General features: G+C 41.4%; 2 protein-coding genes across 4 annotated transcripts in view; one reads left to right on the top strand and one right to left on the bottom strand.

The window, feature by feature from the left end:
* LOC136436347 (ELMO domain-containing protein 2-like) overlaps window positions 1–22,092 on the bottom strand; it is a 202,805-nt gene that overhangs the window by 175,039 nt on the left and 5,674 nt on the right. The window lies entirely within an intron of this gene.
* Window positions 22–22,092, top strand: part of LOC136436344 (ATP-dependent DNA helicase DDX11-like) — a 43,982-nt gene continuing 21,911 nt past the window's right edge. The window contains exons 1-21 of one of the 3 annotated variants that reach the window (XM_066430239.1): window positions 22–271; window positions 1,014–1,161; window positions 1,803–1,921; window positions 2,359–2,461; window positions 2,721–2,810; window positions 5,498–5,652; window positions 6,182–6,221; window positions 6,570–6,677; window positions 6,980–7,073; window positions 7,494–7,699; window positions 9,330–9,482; window positions 11,024–11,070; window positions 15,297–15,376; window positions 16,655–16,699; window positions 16,984–17,051; window positions 17,782–17,820; window positions 17,962–18,016; window positions 19,930–20,031; window positions 20,351–20,488; window positions 20,889–21,001; window positions 21,447–21,623. In XM_066430239.1, the coding sequence (XP_066286336.1) occupies window positions 1,036–1,161; window positions 1,803–1,921; window positions 2,359–2,461; window positions 2,721–2,810; window positions 5,498–5,652; window positions 6,182–6,221; window positions 6,570–6,677; window positions 6,980–7,073; window positions 7,494–7,699; window positions 9,330–9,482; window positions 11,024–11,070; window positions 15,297–15,376; window positions 16,655–16,699; window positions 16,984–17,051; window positions 17,782–17,820; window positions 17,962–18,016; window positions 19,930–20,031; window positions 20,351–20,488; window positions 20,889–21,001; window positions 21,447–21,623 (2,058 nt within the window). In that variant the 5' untranslated portion in view covers window positions 22–271; window positions 1,014–1,035. The remainder of the gene's footprint in view (window positions 272–1,013; window positions 1,162–1,802; window positions 1,922–2,358; window positions 2,462–2,720; window positions 2,811–5,497; window positions 5,653–6,181; window positions 6,222–6,569; window positions 6,678–6,979; window positions 7,074–7,493; window positions 7,700–9,329; window positions 9,483–11,023; window positions 11,071–15,296; window positions 15,377–16,654; window positions 16,700–16,983; window positions 17,052–17,781; window positions 17,821–17,961; window positions 18,017–19,929; window positions 20,032–20,350; window positions 20,489–20,888; window positions 21,002–21,446; window positions 21,624–22,092) is intronic. The other 2 variants (XM_066430238.1, XM_066430237.1) reach the window with 2 other exon arrangements.

The following is a 22,092-nucleotide window of genomic DNA, read 5'->3' as shown; positions in this document are numbered from 1 at the left end:
AGTCCGTTTTCTTTCTAACAACATGCCTGATTATTATACATTATCACATTTATGATACATGATCACCATAAGGTGATCAGAAATGTGTTTTATTTGGTGTCGGAAAAAATATGGACTTGACCTGTGACCTTTGCTCAGATTTGGCGCGGTTGTTTTCAAAATGGCGACGTTTCATTCAAGTTTTTATCTTTCTTGACAAACAGCGACTCAAAAGCTCGATTTAGATGGTGTACCTAACTCATTTGGTTTATAACTGATCCCTGGTGTAGCTGTGAGTATAAATTTAGCTTCTACTTATGCAGATCGCACCCGATTGTAGGTTTCTGTTGTACACACACAGATATAGTCACAAATTATTTATCAACAAGTTACCTTGAGGATTCCTTAAGTTCTTTTTATGATGATAGTTCAAGATTGGTAAAGTCGTTTTGAAACTTGTTAATAGTCTCCTTCGAGTTCAGCACTTCCATGATTTCCTCAGTAAATGATTGAACACTATTGATCAAGAAACTTTTTTAAAATATGTTGTAACATTATATATGATATTATAATAAGCGCTTTCACAGTTCCGAGTATGCATGTGCAAAGGCCCCTGAGACGTGAACAAATCCTGTCCAGGTGTTATTATACAGATCAAGACACTGATGGAGACGAGAACTGTTTAAAAGCCAGGGGCCCTCACCGCCGTGCATGTGTACTTAGAAGTGTGAAAGCACTTATATTTATTCAGTTCAAGTTGTAGGCATGTCTGTGCAAATCCGTACGATTTACTAGAGTAGAGAAGACTTAACTTGTTGCAGGCTTCTGGATGTTTCAACGCCAAAAGGACAGCTATATGTTTTTGTAACCCCATCCCTAATCCTAACGACAATCATACAATGTACTAAGGAACTTAAGCTACAAACATACAAACAGTGATTTGTAGGAACTTAGATTATGACGACGAAACTTCTTGGCAGAAAAATGGCCTAATACCCTTATTCAAGTTATTGAATGTTATATACTTTTGTCAGTACAGTACAACAGTCTCCAGACATGGAACCTCCAGAAGAGTTTCCCTTCCCGTTTGAACCATATGACATCCAGAAGGGTTTCATGACAAAGCTGTATCAAACTCTGGAAGAAGGGAAGGTTGGGATCTTTGAGAGTCCAACTGGCACGGTAGGTTATTTCACTTGACGGTCTGTCCACTAAATGACTCATTCTCTCTTAGCCTACCCTGGGAGAACAGACTCAGTGATTCACCCCTCGCTCGCACATCCAAACTTTACCGGCCCCACTACCCACAGTCACGTAGGCGAAGCAGATATTGGGGGTCGGCAGGATATATAGTAAGGCCGGTAAAGTTCATGTGCCTGTGCGGTGTGTGACTGCGACAAATCACAGGGTCTGGTCTCCCAGGGTACTCTTAGCCATGCTAAATCATGCTCCTAGCAGCCCGGCAGACTGACTAGACTTCTAGAAAGACAGAATGGAATCAAGATATGTGTAACCCAGGCTACCTCTTTCTGAGGTTGCGTCTGCCATTTTGGGAGCTTTGAATTACACAGGATTCCTCTGTGTTTCCATAATTTTGAATTTCTAACATTGGTTTTCAAATTTCAATATCTTGGTTGTTTATTCTTGAGTCATATCCTTGACTCCTCCCTCTCCACTTTGACCTTGTTGAATAGCGGCCGTGTGGGCCAAACAAGGAAGGAAAATAAAGGCCTTGTCCTGTCATGGCTTGACTCGATTTTTTATTTCATTTTGCACTTTTTCATAGATATGCAACTAATTTCATTCATATTGTATTTCTGCAGGGCAAGTCTCTGAGTCTGATCTGTGGAGCCCTGAAGTGGCTACAGGACCACGAGGACAGGCAGAAGAGAGAAGTAGAGGAAATCCTGGAAGGGGCTGTAAAGTCTTCATCACCAGAACAGTCAGTAACACCACTTGTTTTAGACAGGGTAACAGCTTCAAGCTCACAGGTGCAATAAACTAGGGGTTAGAGTGTTCACCTCATTCAAAAGGCCAGGGTTCTAACCCCAGCTGGGTCATACCAAAGACTTGAAATATGGTACATACTGCTTTCTGTGACTAGCACTAGCACTTAAGAGAAAGAGTATAGGAGTTGAACATAGTTTTTTACATTATTTTTACACCACTGGTAGTGTAGTGAGTTTGACCCTTCCTGTAGTGACCATGTATGGCCCAGGGGCTAAAGAAAGGGGGTGGGCACTGCCTCTATACACCAAAAAGTATGGGAAGGATTTAACTGACTTTCTTAACTACTTTTGGCCAGCAAATTGTCGTCTCATTTTGTAGAATGACTAACTTAAAGAAACATCAGTACAAATCTAATTTTTTTTCCCTCAGAAACAACAAGGACTCAAAAGAACCAAACATCCCAGCAGCACCAGACTGGGTCCAACAGTTTGCAAAGAAAAGGGAGGCAGAAGAGAGAACTCTGAAGTCAAGGGTAAGTTATTTTGCTATTAGGAGGATGCTGTCTACCTGTTACTGGTTAAGTATGGTGCACCTGACCTTGCACTTATTACAGACGTCACTGTGAATGCTACATATGGTCAGCTTCCAAACGATGAGAATTACATTCAATACTCCATCACTGTTCTCTTTTATTGCATGTCTATTTACCCTACAAAGTTGTAAAATAAAATAAAGTAAATCTAACTTGATTCTTAAGTTTCATATTAGATGTATGTTTGTCTTACCAACAGGAAGAACAAGAAGCCAAGGTGAAGAGAGAGGCAAGACTTGAAGAAATCAGGAAAACCAATAGAGCAAAATTTTTCAGCAACAAACGAAAGGTAATTAAAAAGTGACACTTAGAAATGCTGCATGATACTGAAAGGTTTAACTGAAATTACTGGGGGATGGCTTACTTTGTGAAGCACGGTGGTCAAAAAGGCCTCGATTTTTCCTAACTTGGAAAACATGAATATTGATAAGGACTCGATGTCAATCACTCCTTTCACTATTGGCAACAGTATCTGATTGGTTCACACCTTTGCAGGCGGGATCCAGATTTGTTTTGGTTATACCAAGCCGTGCAGCATTTTCCCCGGGAACTTGTCCTTTTCAAATGCGCGCCTTGTCTCCGCCCCTATTGTTCTCCGATTAACACATAAACAATACCCCAGCTTTCATTTCGATCAATCCCACGCTCAAGCTCCGTACAGACACCATCGTTTCAATTCTTCCTGAGCTAAATTTTCGTCCATCTTACCACACAAAAAACTAAAGCCACTAAGAAATCGCAGTTTCCGTTATAACTCACCGACATTCCCGGGTTCTTGATTCCGCGCCTGACCGCCGGAGACGGGGTCAAACTTGCCGAAATTACAAACAAAAGACGGCATTTCCTACGTACATTATCTGCGCCTTTGTTTAATTTAAACACACAGTCAAAATGAACCGATAGAATTCCTACAAATTATCGACGAAGTCGAATGTTTTTATTTAAGATAAACCCCGTGTGGAAACGTGCGACCCGATAACGCAACGCTCCCCTTTTAATACATGGCGTCTTTGATCAGGAAATCGTGACGGTACCGGCGTGTCTGGCCCTGTCCTACACAGCGACTCATCATCAATAATCAAAACCTACGTTTTCCGAATAAGTTACACATCCTGTTTAGTAACAAACACCTTACGTTTTCGTCATTTTTTGTAATAGAACAAGGTCAAAGTACGTAATTCAATAGCGTGGTAACAACGCTCACGCCAGCGTCTGAGATTGATGTGCGGAATGTTGCGCCGACATAACGTTACATATAAACTTTCTGACGGCTATGGTTAAAAAAATAAAAACAGTGCATTATTATGAAGAGAAAAGTATAACGAAATACACATAAGTAAATCAAATGCTGGGAAATATGAAGACTGCGTTTTTCTTTGACAGCAGAACTGGATTGACGCGGAAATTTCTTTTGTTTACAATTACCGACGCCACGTCTGTTTTCTTCGTGAAACATACTTGTGGGTCTCAATCGGGTAAATTTATTTTTACATTTCACCCACGTGTCTTCCAATCCGAAAATGTACCATTTGGGTGTACAGTTATATATATCATTAGAAAGTGTACTCGTTTCTATCTCTACCAACTCCGGTCACCCGGCCGTCGATACAATCATAACAATGTTTCAATTTCTAGTACCGACGCAACATTTTCATGAAATGTCTTCTATGAAAGTTTTTGGACGATTGGATGATTCCCACAGTTTGCTTTACAGTACAAAAAAATCTTGAAGAATAAACGATATACTGATTTCTTGAGAGGAGTGAATGAGAATATACTATTGAGGTCTTTGGTAGTTGAAAATCGCGGGCAATTATCTCGCTTGGGTCGGAACAAATACAATGGCAGTATTTCTCGCTCATTTGCATCTGGCTTGTGACAGGGCCTAGCGAAATCTTCTGATCTTCGCCGACGCCTTCATTATACTGGCCAAACATGTCCTTTCCACCACGTGTACTATTTGAACATAGCGTACGCTTCATATTTTGGCCCATATCTTTTGATCTACAAAGGATAATTTGACAAAAACACCCATGATCGGAAGAGCAAAAACGCGCCGCCAATTTGATGACGTAGGCTGTCTGTTCCATGGTGGCTCACGGGAGGTATGGAAGAAAATGTGACCCAAAATTCTTCAAAATTTCGTAGAATGATTTTAGATTTCACAGACATCGACTAAAGTTGTATAGAAATGAAAAATTATTGGTATAAACATTGACTAGGACTTCAACTAATGTTTAGTACGTAAATCAGAAAAAAATCCTTTGAGCAGCGGCTACAAAGTTGAAAGTTCAATCACCGGACGTAGCCTGGCTTACGTTCTCCTAAATAATGCACTATTTTGAACGCAGTGTATAGCTGTCACTTTTATTCTTAGATGTATTTGAAAAGCCAACATATCGTCTCTGTAGGTACTTCTTTCTGTTTCTTGACCCGAGCATCGGTTCATGCGTTATTTTGAGATACATTTTGTACAGTGTCCTGGTATAAAGCTATGAATGCAGGGTCCCGGTGGGTACCCCGCGGTGCGGGGGGCGGAGCAAATTTCCATAGCGACGCGGATTTTTGCATGACGACCGTACCACCGTGAAGACAAGTGTGTGTAAAAAGATTGGGTAGGGGATTTTTGACAAAATTATAAAAGAAAGATAAGATTGATTTTTACTGCAAACTAGACATAGAAGAACAGAAGAAAAGAAATGAAGCTAGGCTATCATAGTCTATGAGTAGTCCCCAGTGGAATTGCCTGCCTGGCACGGCATGTGACCGCTCCCACCGTTGAGTCGTTCCATGCCAGGCTGGAGGCCTGCTCGCCTGGGACCTCAACTGCTGGGGTTATTTGGGGGTATTATTGATGATAATGATGATGAGTATGATTACTGACCTAAAATATGGCACCAGCATTTTCACTCAACACAGCATAAATGCACACAGCCTGTCTTGCTCAGTTTTTAAACTGACAAAATGTCTTTGCAGAGGAAAGAAGGTGAGAAGTCAGAAGAAGATGAGGAAGAGTTTACCATGATGAAGGATGAGACTTCTCCTGACGGTCCTGCTGAGAAAGAGGAGGATGAGGAACTTATAGTAGACGACTACAAAAGTGATGAGGAGGATGGGTCAAAGCAGACAAGGTTGTGTGCCGCTGAAATGTCTCATTGACTTGGAATGTATAGGCACTCTGACAGTAGTTAAGGTCAAGCGGTCGAACCTCAGACTGAGGACGAAGCATGATGCTTTTTTGTTAGCTAGTTCTGCAATGTGTCTGTGCTACGGCTCGTGTTTTTTTGCCACGCACACCAGGTCACCCCTACCTTTCTCGATATGTGTATCTTTTACGTGACGCCCTAACGCTCCCTCATACACGGGGCCGCTCTTTTCCAGTCGTGTCCAGGCCCGGGCCGCTGCCTGGCTTCTCGGAATTTGAACGAGATATAGTGACTAGCAAAGTGCATAAAGCACTGCACTACGCAGACACGCCTGACACTTGTAATTTGTCCTGTATGCCAATCCTGTGAATGTAGAATTTCATCCTTATTTTGGTTCACAGATGAAGGTTGATATTACATTGATAAAGGCTATTTTAGCCCTGCATAAAGAGTTTCATCAACATGAGCCAATGGTCAGTGATACATAATCTGACTGCTTTCCTAAACATTCCAGGTCAGAGGATGACAAAGAAGAAGAGGTGCACATTACAAAGGTAATTTTCTTCATATTAACCCTTCTGTTGTACCTGATACATTTCAGATATAGGAATGCCATCCAACTACATGTATAACATATGGAACAACATGGCAGTACTGAACACCTTTGTACATGTTTTCACTATTCTGCCAACTTAGAATTGATAGAATATTGACCTTTAAGTGGCGAACAAAGATAGTTGATATGTAATCAATCTATGATATAGCAATTTAAGGATGTTTTTGAATCAGCTCATGAACATGACTACAATATTCTACTGGTAACTAATCTCGCAATTCCTGAGGCTTCCGTACCTGTAGTGCAGTTTACAAGCTGCTCACTAGGTGGCGTTTTTGGGCTTTAGATCTACTACTGCAGCCGGACCCACTCCCAGCTGGCCCAGTTTGTGAGGGAAGTGCAGAAGAGTCCGTTTGGGAAGGATGTCAGGGTGGTGTCTCTTGGATCCAGACAGGTGTGACATTGGACATTCCTTTCTTCTAGTTTCAGAGAATGACCAGCTTTCTTTCTGCATTGCACTTAACGCCTAGGAATAGTTGAAGAAGAAAACAAATTGTTTGCAGCGGCAACGTGTTTTCCTCTGTAAAATGTACAAGATTGCACAGCAATTTAATCTGCAATTTCAATATAGCTGGTAGGATAATTATAAATTCCCTGATTGTATGATAGCTAATGGGGTGAATAAAGTATCCAAGTATCCCTGATCTAGATCTTTGTCAAAATTCAATGCACAACGTATCCCCTTTTTACCATCAGAACTTGTGCATCAACGACTCTGTCAGGAAGCTGGGCTCAACAAACCTCATTAACGACAGGTGTCTGGAGATGCAGAACAAGAAGAAGAAGGAAGGTACGTTTTGTTTCTTTGAACCTTTATTTAATCATGAAAAAGTTAAGTTGGCCTGCAGGTCGCTTTTCATTGAGGTCACGAGGAAGTAAGGGTCAGGCAATATATAACAAAGATACAGATTACATTATTGTCCTTATAAATCCACATAATATTAAGGAGGCTGAATTGGGGTATGAGACAAAAGTATTTCTTAAAATTCATTCAATAACTGAACACTTAATTCAATAGCTACAATTCATTCAATAATTCTGCACTAAAAGGTAAAGTACTGTGACAGTTCTATTCTTAAATCTGGAAGTTCTGCAGGTGATCAAGATCACTTTGTTTTTTCCTTTTTACTTTCCAAATACACATGTCACATGCAACCCAGGTGTTTAGTTGTACATCAGAAACCAAAACACATGACTGTCCCCCTTACAGAGTCCAGAGGGAAGGGTGATGATGCTGACAGACAGCAGAAAAGGAGGAGGAGTCAGGCAGGAGGCTGTCCCTTCCACCAGCACATCCCTACTTACAGTGACGAGGTACTCGCTGAAGTCAGGGACATTGAGCAACTGGTCGTCAAGGGACGGAAAATGGACGCCTGTCCTTACTACGGGACAAGATACTCCATCCCAGCTGCACAGGTCTGTGACTTAAAATCCTCCCCACACCTTTCTGTGCATAGAGGAGGTACCCATCTCTGTTTCTATAGCCCTTGGGCCACACATGGCCACTACAGTAGGAGTACTAGTGCAGGGCTAGCCCTTTGTAATAGCCACAGGCTAGTTGGGCAGCCCTTGCTGTGCGTGTAGCTTGTAGTCCCATATCTGGATCACAAGGTTAGGGTTTTGATTTCTGCTTTAAATCTGGCGTTCTGAATGCATTCTACTGTCTCAAGCTGCAGTCTTTAAAGAGGGTCTGTTAAAAGCTGTCAGTCTCACACGTGTATTATGTTTGTCTCGTCTTGAGCACATTGCAGAGCCAACATTTTTTTTCAAAAAGAGTACCAGTATGCCCCAGAGTGCCATGCTTTGTACAAAACCTTTTTTTCAGCTGCCAACTTTTCATCATGGCTAGTGCTCACCAGTAAGTTCAAAGTATAAACCTACTGTGCTGTGCTTTAAAGTAGTTTCCAGAGACATTCAGATGAATTTGTAACAGTTGGTCCAGATTAACTCGGTACCTTGGCCTGAATTCTGACTCATGAAGATCATGTATCGAAATATTGCAACAACAGCAGCAATAATTTCAAATATTTCCCGCCCACTGGCAAAATCAACCTGGTGTCAAGAAGATATGAAATCTTCAGGGGACCACCTGGCATACCGGAATTATGTTTCTAAGTTCACTAGGGGTCATTGTCAGACCTGTGAGCCTGAGTTATTTATAACTGGAACATGTGGATTAGGTTGATATTCAGCAACCTTCAGGCTGTCAGCTCAGCCTCATGCTGGTCTGATCCCCAGTCCCACTCCTCCTGGTGCAAGCTGGGCAGTCCTGTAAACAAGCCCCTCCCCCTTCTTTATCCACATGATCTGATGAAAACTGATCTACAGTGGAAGTCATGGGAGGACAGAAGAAAAATGTCCAGACTATGCATGATGTATAAAATGACTGATAGACTTGTAGACACACTGACTACTTAGTATCTAATACCAGTTTCAGCTCAGAAAAGAGCAAGAAATAGTCATGACTACAAGTGTTGGAGTTGTACCCAGGATTGAGATGTTTGAAATACGTTCTTCCCATCCCAAGAATGTAGAGTGGTCCTTCAACTCCTTGCCACCAAGTTCAGTGGGGGCATCCTCGCTATATAACTTCAAACAACGCTTGCAGCTAGATGTGTCACTCAGTAAAACATTGTATATTGTATAGACCATGGTACAAATTTCTCTCTCTCTATTCCCTCCATCCATAGGTTGTTGGAATACTTATTGTGTGCAAAAGCACTTGTCACTAGTGGTTAATTATTAGTAAAAAAAAAACTGTGTATAGACCATGGTACAAATACCTTTCTTTGTTCCGTCCATCTATAGGTTATGAAAATATTTATCATGTGCAAAAGCACTTGTCACCAGTGGTTGATTGTCAGTAAAAAATATTGTGTATATACAGACCATTGTACAAATGTCTCTCTCTGTTCCCTGCATCTATAGGTTTTTAGAATATAATACTTATCTTGTGCAAAACCACTCATCACTAGTGGTTGATTGTCAGTACAAATCATGTATATTGACCAGGATATAAATGTCTGTCTCTGTTTCCCATTTCCAGCTTGTGGCCCTCCCATATAACACACTGCTACACAAACACACCAGGGAAGTCACCGGCATCAAACTGGAGGGGAACGTTGTCATCATTGACGAGGCCCATAACCTGGTGGATACCATCACCGGCATCCACAGTGTGGATATCACTGGAGGACAGGTGAGGGCAGGACCAATGGATGCAAGGGGACTGCTTAACCATCCCCCTGGTGTAACCAATGGAGATTGGGGTGCCAAACGGCTAATTCAGTGTGAAAAATTTATGGACCTTTAACAGTCAGAAATATATACTACTAGTACAAGTGCCACGATGTATATTACTTTTTAGCACTTTTTTAGAAAGAAAATTATCCGCCCCCATAACCTTAAGCTAGCATCACATTGGCAATGGCCTTTGGCAGAATTTGCTGATCACCATCCCGGCCAGAAGGTTGCAGAATTTGAAAATCGCCAGAATATTTTTCACCTGAAAATCTATGTAGCTTTGGAAAATAGTTTGGTGACAAAAATGTCCTTTTGAGCTCGCAGGCTCCTCAGGTGAGCTATTTCCTGCTGTTTGATGCTGGAAGAATGATCTTATAACATCTTTTGACTCCATTATTGGAATGATAATGAGCTGATCTGATATCTAATATTGCTGTACTTTTGTGTATAAAGATTGTAGCTGAAATTGTGTGACTGAAGTTTCTCTGTCTGAAATGTCTGTTTGAGAAGCTACATGTAATTGTCATGAAACTTTTGATTCATTATCAGAACTTCTGATACAGGAGTTTTAGGAGCCTGCATTCTTGTTTGCCTTGAGACATCAGTAAACTGGAAAATATATATCAAACTGTAAAAATACACAAACTCAGCCAAGTGTTCTAAAGGTGAAAGATTTACAGTTCAAAACAACCCTGCAGATGTTATTGGCTATCAACGCTGTTATGTGTTATGTAACGGGACAAAAACATCCTGTTTCTGCTGTTTCTCCGGAGATACATCAATACGATCCTATTCCTCAGCTGTGCCTGAAGCATGGCATGTAGGAATAACACCCTCAGGAATGCAGCATGTCTACATGTGGTTCTTATTGTACAAATTGATTCACTGCTCAAATCATCTCACCTGAATTAACCGGATGGACTTAGCCCCTGTGATCCTATTTAAGCACATGTGTCCTTTTAGATAGCCTCTCGCTAAATGAAACATGTTGGCATTCTAACTTCTTCCAACACATCTGTCACTGTCATTTCTGCTGAACACTGGCGGCTAACTGAGACATTTCCTAGACTAGACAGGGCAGGTACACTCAGACTTCAAGGGCTGCAGCAATTTTACTTCGCAGTCTTTGGGATCTCACTGCCATCATTTTGCCCCAACAATCCTGCTATGAGTGGTTGTTCCTGTAATGAAAACAACCATTCAGTACAATGTTTGGTGTGTTTTTTTGTTTACTTTTTTGCTATGAATGAAATAAGAAGAAGAAATGTGTGTGAAGTGATCCTTAATTATTTTCTGATATCATTTTTCCATCTGTGCATTTTCCTTTGTTCACTCATCCATATTTTAGTTTTCAATGAAGCATCCCTCTGCAGAATGCAACAGATTGTAGTTCCATAGTGGTGTGTTACAAAAAGATGTATGTGTAGGCTTAACATTGATAAGTGCATCATGTCTGATAAAAGTTCATCGCTTTGAATCTCCCCCCATCTGTTTCAGATTGCCCGAGCTTACTCCCAACTCACCCAGTACGCACAGAGATACAAGTAAGTCGACATTGTTAGGCTTAAGGCTACCTAACTGTTCTCGGAGAATTCCACGAATTCAGACCAATTTGGAGCAGATTCTAAGCGACCTAAGTGATTTGGAACAATTCGTTGGCAAATTTCCCAACAATTTTATCAATCGGAACATCTAGATCAGGCCTGTTGCTCAATATTTCTGTGTTGGTTGGATCTTACATGTATGGATTAAGTGTTTGATTGGAACTACAGCGCTCGTGAGTGCGACTCGCACACAATATGTATGCGACCAGTTTCTTGAGAATGCGACTAGATTTAAAATCACGGTCGCACGGTGCGACAATCCAAAATTAAGACCTGCGCCAGGATAATGGCTGCAGAACTAAGCGGTAAGCCGAAAATATAGGTATCCAATGCTACCGCGAATATCGTCGGTGAATTTTCTATCATGTTCCCACACCCGCGGTACAAAAACTATTCGTTCCTAGTGGCAAAGTTACCCATAGCAATAAAGGATATAAGTTTCTCTCCTTTGTGGTGTATTTGTTTGATTTGTAAAATGTTTCAAACGCCAAAACTTTGTCGATGAAAGTGAGCGCTCGCCGGACGCTCGCTGCTTTCAATGACAATGGCGGCCATGATGTTTATGAAAAATAGACCGCAGCAGAATGAAAGGCTTGTTTCCTGCGGTCATATTTATACCTGTTCAAGCGATGATTTTTACGATCAAAAATTGATGAATCAATTCAAGTGGAGTTTTATTAAAAAAAATATCAAATTTTCCTTTTGTCACCGGTATCATTTCAAAGCTCATTACCTGTCCGTTGTTATGGTGCTGCATGTACTTTCATTCTGCTGCTGTCTATACTGCACAGCGGCGAATCACAAAGCTTTCCCCATGCGGTCTGCCTGTCATTGGATGACGGCGCCGCGCGGTCCTGACGCGCGAAATTTGAACTACGCGTTTCGAAGTTCCCGATTTGACTGGGTCGGCACAAACAGATCATTTTTGATACTATTTTGAGCAAGAATTTTAAGGATATTAAAGTATTTTGGATTATCTGTAGACAGAGGGTGAGGGTAAAAAGAAAAGAAATGCCTGTAAAAATGTTGAACTTGATGCCAGCAGTGAAGTTTCAAATTATGGAATATGACTTTATTTGTTTTGGTCATGAACCCAATAGATAAGTTCTAGAGTCATCTATTTATTTATCATTCAAGGTTATGTGAATCATTACCTGCCTTGTTCCAAGTAAAAAATACCATTGTGTATTTTTCAACTTGTTGAACTTGAGGCACCGTGGCCCCCGGATAGGGGCCAGCCGGGGAACCTATGCCCAATTTTTCTAAAAATCCATCGTACTAGTATCAGTATGTAGGAAGGTATTGAATGAATTGAATTGCCAATTGTTCTGCACCATCAATGTAGGTTTTTATCTTTTATGATCTATTCAAATACTTTATTCCCGGTTGTTAACGTATAACAATGATTAATAGGAGTATTATTTGGTATAGCCAAGACTTTTGCTTGTTCTTCCAACTTTTTGTAGTGGTGCCCCTAGATTTTTGCTGGTGCTCCTAACTTTTTTGAGTTAGGAGCACAGTGCTCCTAGGCCTAAAAGTTAGTCTGGAGCCCTGAACTAAAAAACAAACAGAAGTGAGGGAATGTATACCAAATTTTCTTCACCCAGGTTCCCAAGATCTACTGTCTTGAATATAATATTGCATGGCAGGGGAACTTCGAAGCTAGTTGCAGTATGATTTTTTGTTAAACAACACAAACAAAATGTGAAAAAATTATTTATAGATTATGTATGAAATCTGTGGAGCGATCTGTCAAACTTTTGGTTGTTCACAGTCACAGCCTCTGGTAGAAACAGGGTGATGACTCCTGGCATACTGCAGAGGAGTTGTTGCACTGTGAGGCCTTTAAACAAGCCTGGTAATTAGTTTGTGATGGAAGGTGGTGATTCGTGATTCTTTTAACAGGATGATGTCTCACCGTTACCTTATCTGTCTGAGGCTTTCCCACAGCAGAGACCTGCCCATTGACTTGGCCTTCATAGGGGCATACAGGGAGTCACTGTGATTAACCTTTTTCTGTGACAACAGCTGAGAAGAGTGGTTTGAGTCTTTCTCCTGGGAAAGTCAAAGAAATGTATTGAGATTCATGGAAATTTGTCATGTCATGAAAATTAATGGTCTTACTTATTGCAAAACTATGAACTTCAAAATGTAAAAAAAGGAACTGTCCCTCTCCTTAAAAGTCAAAGAAAATGTATCAACTTCATGGAAATTTAATCAAACAAATTCATGGCAAACATAAACATTCAACCTATCCTTACTTATTGCAAAATGCAAGGACTTTGGAGTTAGAAAAAATAAAGGAAGAGACAAATTTGTTCCAGGCACAAGGCAGCATTCACAAAATCCAAAGTTTTGCACTTTGCCATTCAATTTACATTCTTGTGATCTACAGTTTTGAAGAATTGTCTTATCTTGCAATGGATTAAAAAAAACCTTTAACAAATATATATTTCTATCCAAGTCTTTCCCAATATTAATTCTCCCTGCTGCCTAACCCCGTAAGCAATACAAATTTGGTGTTAGCAGACTGAAAGTTAATCGCCTGAAAGTTAATCACCTTGCAGTGCTCTTTGCTTCTAAGATAGTGTGCAATTTAATACGAATAGATATTAAAGTCCACTACTCAGAGCTATCCAGAAACCAATAAACAAGGGTGATATGTTTCACAAAATGTATCAAACAGTGTAGTAAGCATCTGCATGGATTTGAAATGGAAGCTATGGCTTCCACTAAGCCCCTTCGTCCACAAATGCCTTACAAAGGTATCAGATAAGAAAAAAATCTTTAAACAGCATCGTTAATTTTCAAACAGGGCTTTGGCAAAGCATTCCCCATTAACACAATAACAGATAAGGTATTTGCAGGGAGATGGCTACAAGGCAGGCAGCTACTAAAGATGAAATGCAGCATGTTCTCAGATCACTATCGCCAAGAGGAAGCTTTAATGCCAAAGTACATCTTAACATGATTAGCAGCAGGGTTCTTGGCATGCTTCACCTATGGAGGGGGTTGGTGGTTTGCCAATTTGCCTCCACTGAAGAGACATCACACTTCCCAAGGACACATCCTCAGGACAAAATGACTGAAATATCTTCTCCTTCTTCAAAGTGATGCTTAAGACAAAGCCAAGAATGCAGATGACCCAATCTGCTATGGATTAAGATGCTGTTTTGATGCATTCTTAAAGACAAAAGATCATCACCCTTTGACTCTCCAAGGAGACTTGGTAATTAGTCGTCTCCCCAGTTCGTCAGATTTCCTTGGTGTCATATTTTCACTCCTAACACGCCATCAGTATCTGCAGAGAAACCTTACCATGGGGGCAAGGACAACCCAGGCTATGTCATTTTAGATACTTGTTTAACAGTGCCCCCTCTGTGTTTTAGAAATATGGGGTGAAATGAACCTATTCTAGCATTAAGAAATAAAGGATACCTTCAGAGATGTCAGTCATAAAGTTTGATAAACAACAGACTTTGACAGCTACAACAATAGGGATCTCCTTGAAGGATGGAGCAATGGCCTGCACCCAACATACTGCAATCCAAGCAATCCATCATCATCATGTCATCTTGTCGTGAGAGTGTCATGGATGGACAACACCCTCCTCCTCCAGTCCTCCCTGTCCTCAATTGCTCTTGGCACTGCCATCATACTGATGTTCCAAAATAGAGAATAGAGTTTTGTACTGAATATTTTTTCTCGTCTCTTTACAATGAAATTTTGTGTAAGATGTAAAGTTTAACTCCCAGGAAATGGCTGCAATTCATATTTTAAAATTCAAAATGCTAAAGCTTCCACCCTCAGGAGGGGAGCCATGCCCCCTCTTGCACCATTGTGCACAGTCACTGCCTTAGACATAGGTGGTTTTACCTATCATACTCCAAACTTCTGGGCAGTTCCCTGCTACAAAGAATCCCAGCTCTGACTGTTTGCATGCCCTTGCAGCATTGGTGGTAGTTTGAAGAATGTATATAAAAATTATGTATGTATTGTTATGTGTTTTTATTGCTTACTAGTTTAATGTGTATGTTATGATTTATGACTCCAGGAAGAGTAGTGAAGTGTTATGTTCTGTTAATGGACATCGTTCAAATAAACCAACATTGTACCAGTAGCAGGGTTTAGGTAATTAATCATCTTCCTTCCTTCCTTTTCTCCAGGTCCCGACTGTTAGCTAAGAACCTCAGATACATCAAGCAGATCCTGCACGTGTTGAAGCACTTCATCATGTGTCTGGGAGGTGAGTGTGTATACACATAGGTGATGGACTGGTGTTCTTGGAGGAGCAGGCCAAACAAGGTCGAACATCTACAAACATAATTCCACCAGGGTACATAATTCTGCCACACTGAAAAGATATGTCCCAACAGATCTCCAACCCAACGTCTCCCAGTATAATGCACTCCTGAATATCTAAACTGTACATATACTTGGGGGGTGCTGCACTGGGGATCTCTCAAACCCACTGTACTTCAAAGTGGCCAATTCATGTAACCCAGCCGATTGATGTTAATGGTGGTTAAGTATGGGAGTAGGCTGAAGACTGCCATGTAAAATGTCATCAGTACGCTTGAGACATCAGCACTAGTACCCATGTGAAATTTCAGGAAGAAAGGGAACAAAGTGATCTCAAAACATGTACAGTTAAAGTCAAAGGAACAGATGAGCTGATTTTCCACTGGTCATGACAGACAAGACTGATGTTATGGACAGTATTTAAAGTTCATTGTACTGGGTAAATTCCCCCAGCTCTTTTCGACAAGTACAATAAAGAGTGGACCTAAGGACTGTGACCTTTCCCAGTAGCGTGCATGTCGGGTGAGCGACAACAGTCGGGATTCAAACTCACAACCTCTTGGTTCAGACCCAGGGTCACAAACACTGCATGGACTCAATGCATGCTACTTCACACGCTACTTGGTGCATAAGACAGCTGAAGACTGCAGTCTGAAATGTCACCAGTACACTTGAGACTTACTCAGTGCCTCTGTGAAATCACAGCTGAAATCAGCCAACAGTCATCTGGCAGGTTATCTGTGGGGTTATACTGTGTTAAAAGGTAACAGTCCCATAGCTTTTTTTGAGGCTGTAAGGGCAGCGGGTTGTTATCCACTGTGTCTAGGGCACAGTATTGGAAGGTGGAGCCCAACCCTCTTCTTCCACTTCTTTTACCTTCCCAACTAAAGTCAGGTACCATTTTTACACCAGGATGGAGTAATGAAAGTGCCTTTCCCAACTACACAATGTCTTGCCAGGAATCAAACACATAACCTCTCAATCTCATGACCACTAGCCTGGCCACTCCTGCCGTGTCAAGATTTATGTTCTGTGGCAAGATTTATGTTCTGAAGACTTTTGAATGTCAGTTTTAACAGTTCCTTTGATATATGGGACTAGGTAAAACAGGCTTGACCCATTTCTGGTTTAACCTTCAGGATTTATGCTGGGAGGTGCTGGAACGCCATAAAAGTAGTTAGTTAGACACTTTACAAGACAATCATTTTGACTCTCCCTTCAGGAAAAGCAGGGCAGTCCCCTGAAGAGCCAAGTGCTGGGATTCCAAGTAAGTAAACATCTCTGGAGTTGATTTCTGATGTACAAGGCTAACGTAACAAATGTTGTTAATAAGCTTGTAGATGGCCCTTTTTACTCCACATCCGAACCAGTGCAAAAATATAAAAGATAGTGGATTGCTATCTGAAACTTCTGACTACAGGATGTATGCAGTGTAATGTTTTACCTGGATGTCTGCCCTTTGTCGACATGTAGTTGTTACTTGTTTAACGAATGTTGACCAGAAGATTAGCGAATGTTACCATCAGCCTGACTGAGTACATTTTTCCACAGAGGTGCATCTACGGACCATCAATGACTTCCTGTTTACTGCTGGGATGGACAACATTAACCTTTTTAAGGTACAACAATTTTCATTGTTTGTGGGTTCTTAAACTGCCCTATGAGTTATTCATTTTCCCTTCATGGCTGGCGTCGTGTGGCGCAAGTGTAGAGCGCGCGTCTGTCAAACAATGGGACCCAGGATCGAATCCCGGGTTGTGCCCAGAGACATGTCCGAACTTGCGCCCCGACGTTGTGCCCTTGGGAAAGGCACTTTATACGCATTCCCCCCTCAGTTAGAGGGAGAAGTCTCCAACGGCAGCTGTCTTCAACTGGCGGACGAGAGCAGCGCCAGGCGGGCTGGTGTTATCAAGGCGGACCTCGAGTGTAAGAGTCATCCGGCAGCTCGCTGCAAGCATCCCAACCAGAACCAGCACGTCTCCCTCGAAGTGGTGCCGCTGGGGAAGACAGATGCCAAAAGTGTGTGGGTTTCAGATTCGCAACCTGTCATCCACCTTAAACAAATCCACGCGAAGGCCACCGTGTCAACCCTCCTCACGCCGATGTAGGAATTGACACGGTCACCATACTCGATCTGCATTTGTATCTGTACTATGTACCTGTACTATGTATCTGAATACAAATAAAAGATAATACGAGTGGTTGTCATATATCATGGCTGTAACCAGTGTTGATTGTATTTGGAATTAGTGAATTTAAGATTAAGTACATGGTTGCAAAGCTGGCATCAACTGAGTTGTCACCAATATAGGAAAAACTTGAGTCTGATTATCCGTCATTTGTTTCCAGATTCAGAGATATTGTGAAAAAAGCCACATATCCAGAAAGGTATGGGCATTCATATACTAGTGCATATTTTGTTTCCTACTTCAATGAATTTTCAAATCCCCCCTTTGATGTGGGTTTATGACCAACTCTTTGTACAAGTTGTTGAACAATCATCTACTTATTCCTCTTTCACATCTACAGCTGAATGGATTTGTGGAAAAATATCAGCCAAGTGTCATCGTACATACAGCAAAGGGTAAGAGGATTTGACAGCTATTTATTTTGAAAGATGCAGTTGCCAGGCAACAGAGGTTGTGCTATCTCATTGTTCATTACCGCTCGTTCTCAATGAAATGTGCAAAATAGCGTTTTTTAGGGTCGAAAAATTGATCAGCTCATTTTCCAAGCAAACCTACCTCATTTTTTAGCTGACATCTCATTTTATGATCCCCAAAATATTACAGCTAATTTATCACGGGAAGTTGCCGAAAATTTCTAAGCTTTGATTAGATGTCCTTGGAGTTTACCAATATTTTTGCGGAAAAAATGTTGAACATCAGTAATAAGATACTTCAATTTTGGAGCTTCCATGTCGTGACATCGCCTTCAAACCCTTTAGTTGAGGAGTCAGTATCTCTGGTAAAACGTCTGTCAAATTTAGTGCCGGCGTGCTGACGATTGCTGTATAACTGTTTCATTCAGGATTAATATTGTCTGGATTTGTCTTTGCATTTCGAGTTGTTTGAGATATCTAACAGAGACGGAATCAGATAGTTCTTGCAACACGTTCGATCCTCCGTTGATCCGAATAATTTAACTCTCACAACATCTATAAAATATTCAATGTTGCGAACTATTACCTGATTACTGCTTAGGAGCAGTAAAGCATTTGGAACGGAGGGGGAATCGCGGAAAAGCGGTAACAGAGATTACATACTGTCGCCAAAAGGCGTGTTCACCAGACGTAAGTCGCCAAGTTGTAATTGATCGACTTTTGATTTCTTTTCTTCTTCAGACATATCAAAGGCTATAGATTACTTATTGTCTTGAGGTTTAAAAAGAATTCAACTTTGGAAACAAAATCTGGAAGAAAGAGTAGAAAATTGGAATATGATAACCCTACAGGGGGTTTCTCTCAGTTGAATGTATACTTTTCTATTCTAGTTCAAACGCTTTTGCCTTCTGGTGCACAACTACAAAACGTTCTGCGCCAGGTTATGTATTTTCCGCAACAGGTGTAATCTCCGTTACCGGTAACGGAGCTTACTACAGTAAAACTTCGGCTTTTCCTTCAAAGGGATTTCCGTTTTTGCGTTCCATCTTTTATTATTAAAAGGACGTATGTACGGGCATTTAGAAAATGGGCAGCGTTCCTACACCATGCCTTGTTAACAACACAGAGAGCATCAAACAATGGTAACGGAGATTACATTCATTGCTGTACTGTCATTTGTTCGAGGAGGTGGTCCACAACTGATAGCAAACAGTTCTTCTTTGTTCCTTTTAAAAGCCACAAAAGCTTTAAGTCGTCATAAAAACGACAGGTTGGCACCTTATATGTGGCATATCTTAATGTTAGGAACGTCTTACTTCAAACGGTAACGGAGCTTACCGTTTTGAGCGACAGGCATAAACCGCCTTGCACAGCGTACAAGAACAGTGACGGGAGCGATCTGACGTGATTTGTCGGAGGGCCTCAGTAGCTGGATTCACCAGTTAACCGGTCAAACTCTGGACTGAATTGTTACATTCTCGGCTGCTTTTCAAATTTTGCATGTCTCTGCAGGCGACAGCCGTTTTTTGTGACTCTTTAGGCCACTCATTGCCATAACTTTTTCGAAGTCAAAATCCATAAGTAATTTTGAGGTGCATTTTTCGTGAAACATGATATCTGTTGTGGGAAAGTGAAGAAAGCATCGATGGTGCCCTTAATTTGGCTCATATCAAGTCGTAAAGGCTGGCGACAGCAATTTGTACATTCAAATGAGAATGAGCGTACAAGCCTCTAAACTGATTGCGGTGGCAGGATGTTCTGACCACTGCAGCAGCAGAACACAGTGGACTACCACTACTAAACTCTTTAGCTTCCTTTGCTGTGTAGTTTTCAAAGGGTTTGTCATTTACAGTATGTTATATTATAACTTCTGTTTGTGTATGTTTTTTACTCAGACACCAAGGCAGACACTGGGGGAGGGGCGTCATCTGTGAGTAAGTTTCTTCAACAGATCAAACAGGGGAACATGCAGCAAACAGGAGGGACCCAGCAGTCAGGTGTGTAAAGTCTGTTAGATCTCCATACAACCATTGTACCCCATTGTCATATGTCTTTTGTTATAACAAATTACAAACATACATCCAGGGGGAAAACAAGTTTTGCACTCTTTCTTTCACTGCTTTTCTTTTCTTGAAAGATGCAGTTGCCAGGTGACCAAGAAAATCTTAGATGGAGGACATCAAAGTGTGCAGCCTCAACAGTGTTTTAGGGGAATAAAGTATCAGCTTGAAGAGAAATGGATTTACACTGAAATATCTTCATGTAACACATGGCTTTGTAAAGTTGTTAAATAGTTTTATCTGTTGTGTCCATCAGATACACCGCCGCCGTCGTCAGCTGGCTTGCAGGAGGAGACTCCTTACCAGAGTTCCTCTCCCTTCATGCACATCGAGGCCTTCCTTCTGGCCCTCACTAATGCTGACAAAGATGGGAGGGTTGTCATCAACAAGCAAGGTATGGAAGAAAAAAACACTTTCTAGACTCACTAACATGGCAATCTGCACGTATGTTTGCTGTTTTTGATAGTACTGTCAAACCAGGATTTTGCTTGTGCCTTTCTTTTTTCATGATAAATCAATCTCTACAACTGGATAAGATAACAGAGATTACATTCGGACAATTAGAGTGACATCCATGACACTTCTTCAGCTCGTGTCACAAGAACAGAGTTTGAACGTAACCTCCTTATTTTATCTAGATGTAGAGGTTGACTTGTCTTAAGATATTGTCAACCTGGAGGTCTAGCCCTCAAGCCTTCATAAACATTGTGTCTTTGTATCATTTTCAGACCTCTTCTCTACCATGTTCTTCCCATTACATCCATAACAGAAATTCTCCTGCATTCATTTTCCAGCCCGGCTGAGCCAGTCCAGTCTGAGGTTCCTCCTACTGAACCCAGCCCTCCACTTTATGGACATTGTGCGGCAGGCCAGGGCAGTGATCATGGCTGGGGGGACCATGCAGCCGGTAGGTGCCATGATTATCTGTCCTTTAAGCTTGTTACAGTGAAGAGTATTTGTTTGTTTCTACATAACTGCATACCCGTTAAACCACCTCATGGCGTAACACACCAGGTTTGTACTGAAAAGTACAAGCTGCATATATATACGGACAGATTTATCTATCCACTCACATCAGGAAGGACCCCTACTCTTTTTGATAAGTATGGTAGGTTTTATGTTCGCGGTTTTTGTTGTAAGCTCTTCGTCGCAAACTTAAAATCACCGCAACTTTTTTTTGCCCCCTACCCACCTTGTCTACATTGTCTAAACTTTAAATGAAGACCATCGCAAACACACCATTTTCTCCTTATCGCAATATTAAAACCATGCAAACTTAAATGCATTTACAGTACTTGTTACATTGAAGAAATTTCATTTAAGAATTCAGTCCTGTCCCTTCGTCCCTCCAGGTGTCAGAGTTCAAGGAGCACCTGCTATTTGCAGCAGGAGTGAAGCCTCAGCGAATCACAGAGTTCTCCTGTGGTCATGTGATCCCCGCCTGTAACCTGCTGCCCGTCGCCCTGGGTAGCGGACCTGCCGGAGGGGCGGTGGAGTTCTCCTACGAGCACAGGAACAAAGAACACACGGTTGGTTTGTCACCTATTTCCAGACGTTTAAATTGTTTAAGTACCTACATTGTGTTTAACAAGGGAAATGAACATACTGATTCAGAAGTACCTTTACCTTAGAGTGCCCACTGAAAGTGCATCACAGGAAAAGATCTTTAAGGTATAATTTATACTAAAATGGTATCCTACATTGTATCCTGTCTTTCGGAAGGGAAGTAAAATGGGGCTCCTGTGTTCAAGGAGGTGCCTCGAGCACATTAAAGGGATGGGCTAGCAACCCCTCCCTGTAGAAATATACCTGAAACAGCAAGGAAACTTGCTGCCCTATGTGCCACATAGGTCATGAACAAACTTTCTGACATAGATAGAAAGATAATTAAACTTATGACTTACTTGTGACATCAGATGGTGGAGCTTGGGCGAGTGCTGGTGAACCTCTGTACCTAGTTCCTGCTGGAGTCTGCGTCTTCTTTCCCCCCTTGTACTT

This window comes from Branchiostoma lanceolatum, chromosome 6, assembly GCF_035083965.1.
Source record: "Branchiostoma lanceolatum isolate klBraLanc5 chromosome 6, klBraLanc5.hap2, whole genome shotgun sequence".
Lineage (NCBI taxonomy): Eukaryota > Metazoa > Chordata > Leptocardii > Amphioxiformes > Branchiostomatidae > Branchiostoma > Branchiostoma lanceolatum.
This window is presented reverse-complemented; position numbering and strand designations above follow the sequence as displayed.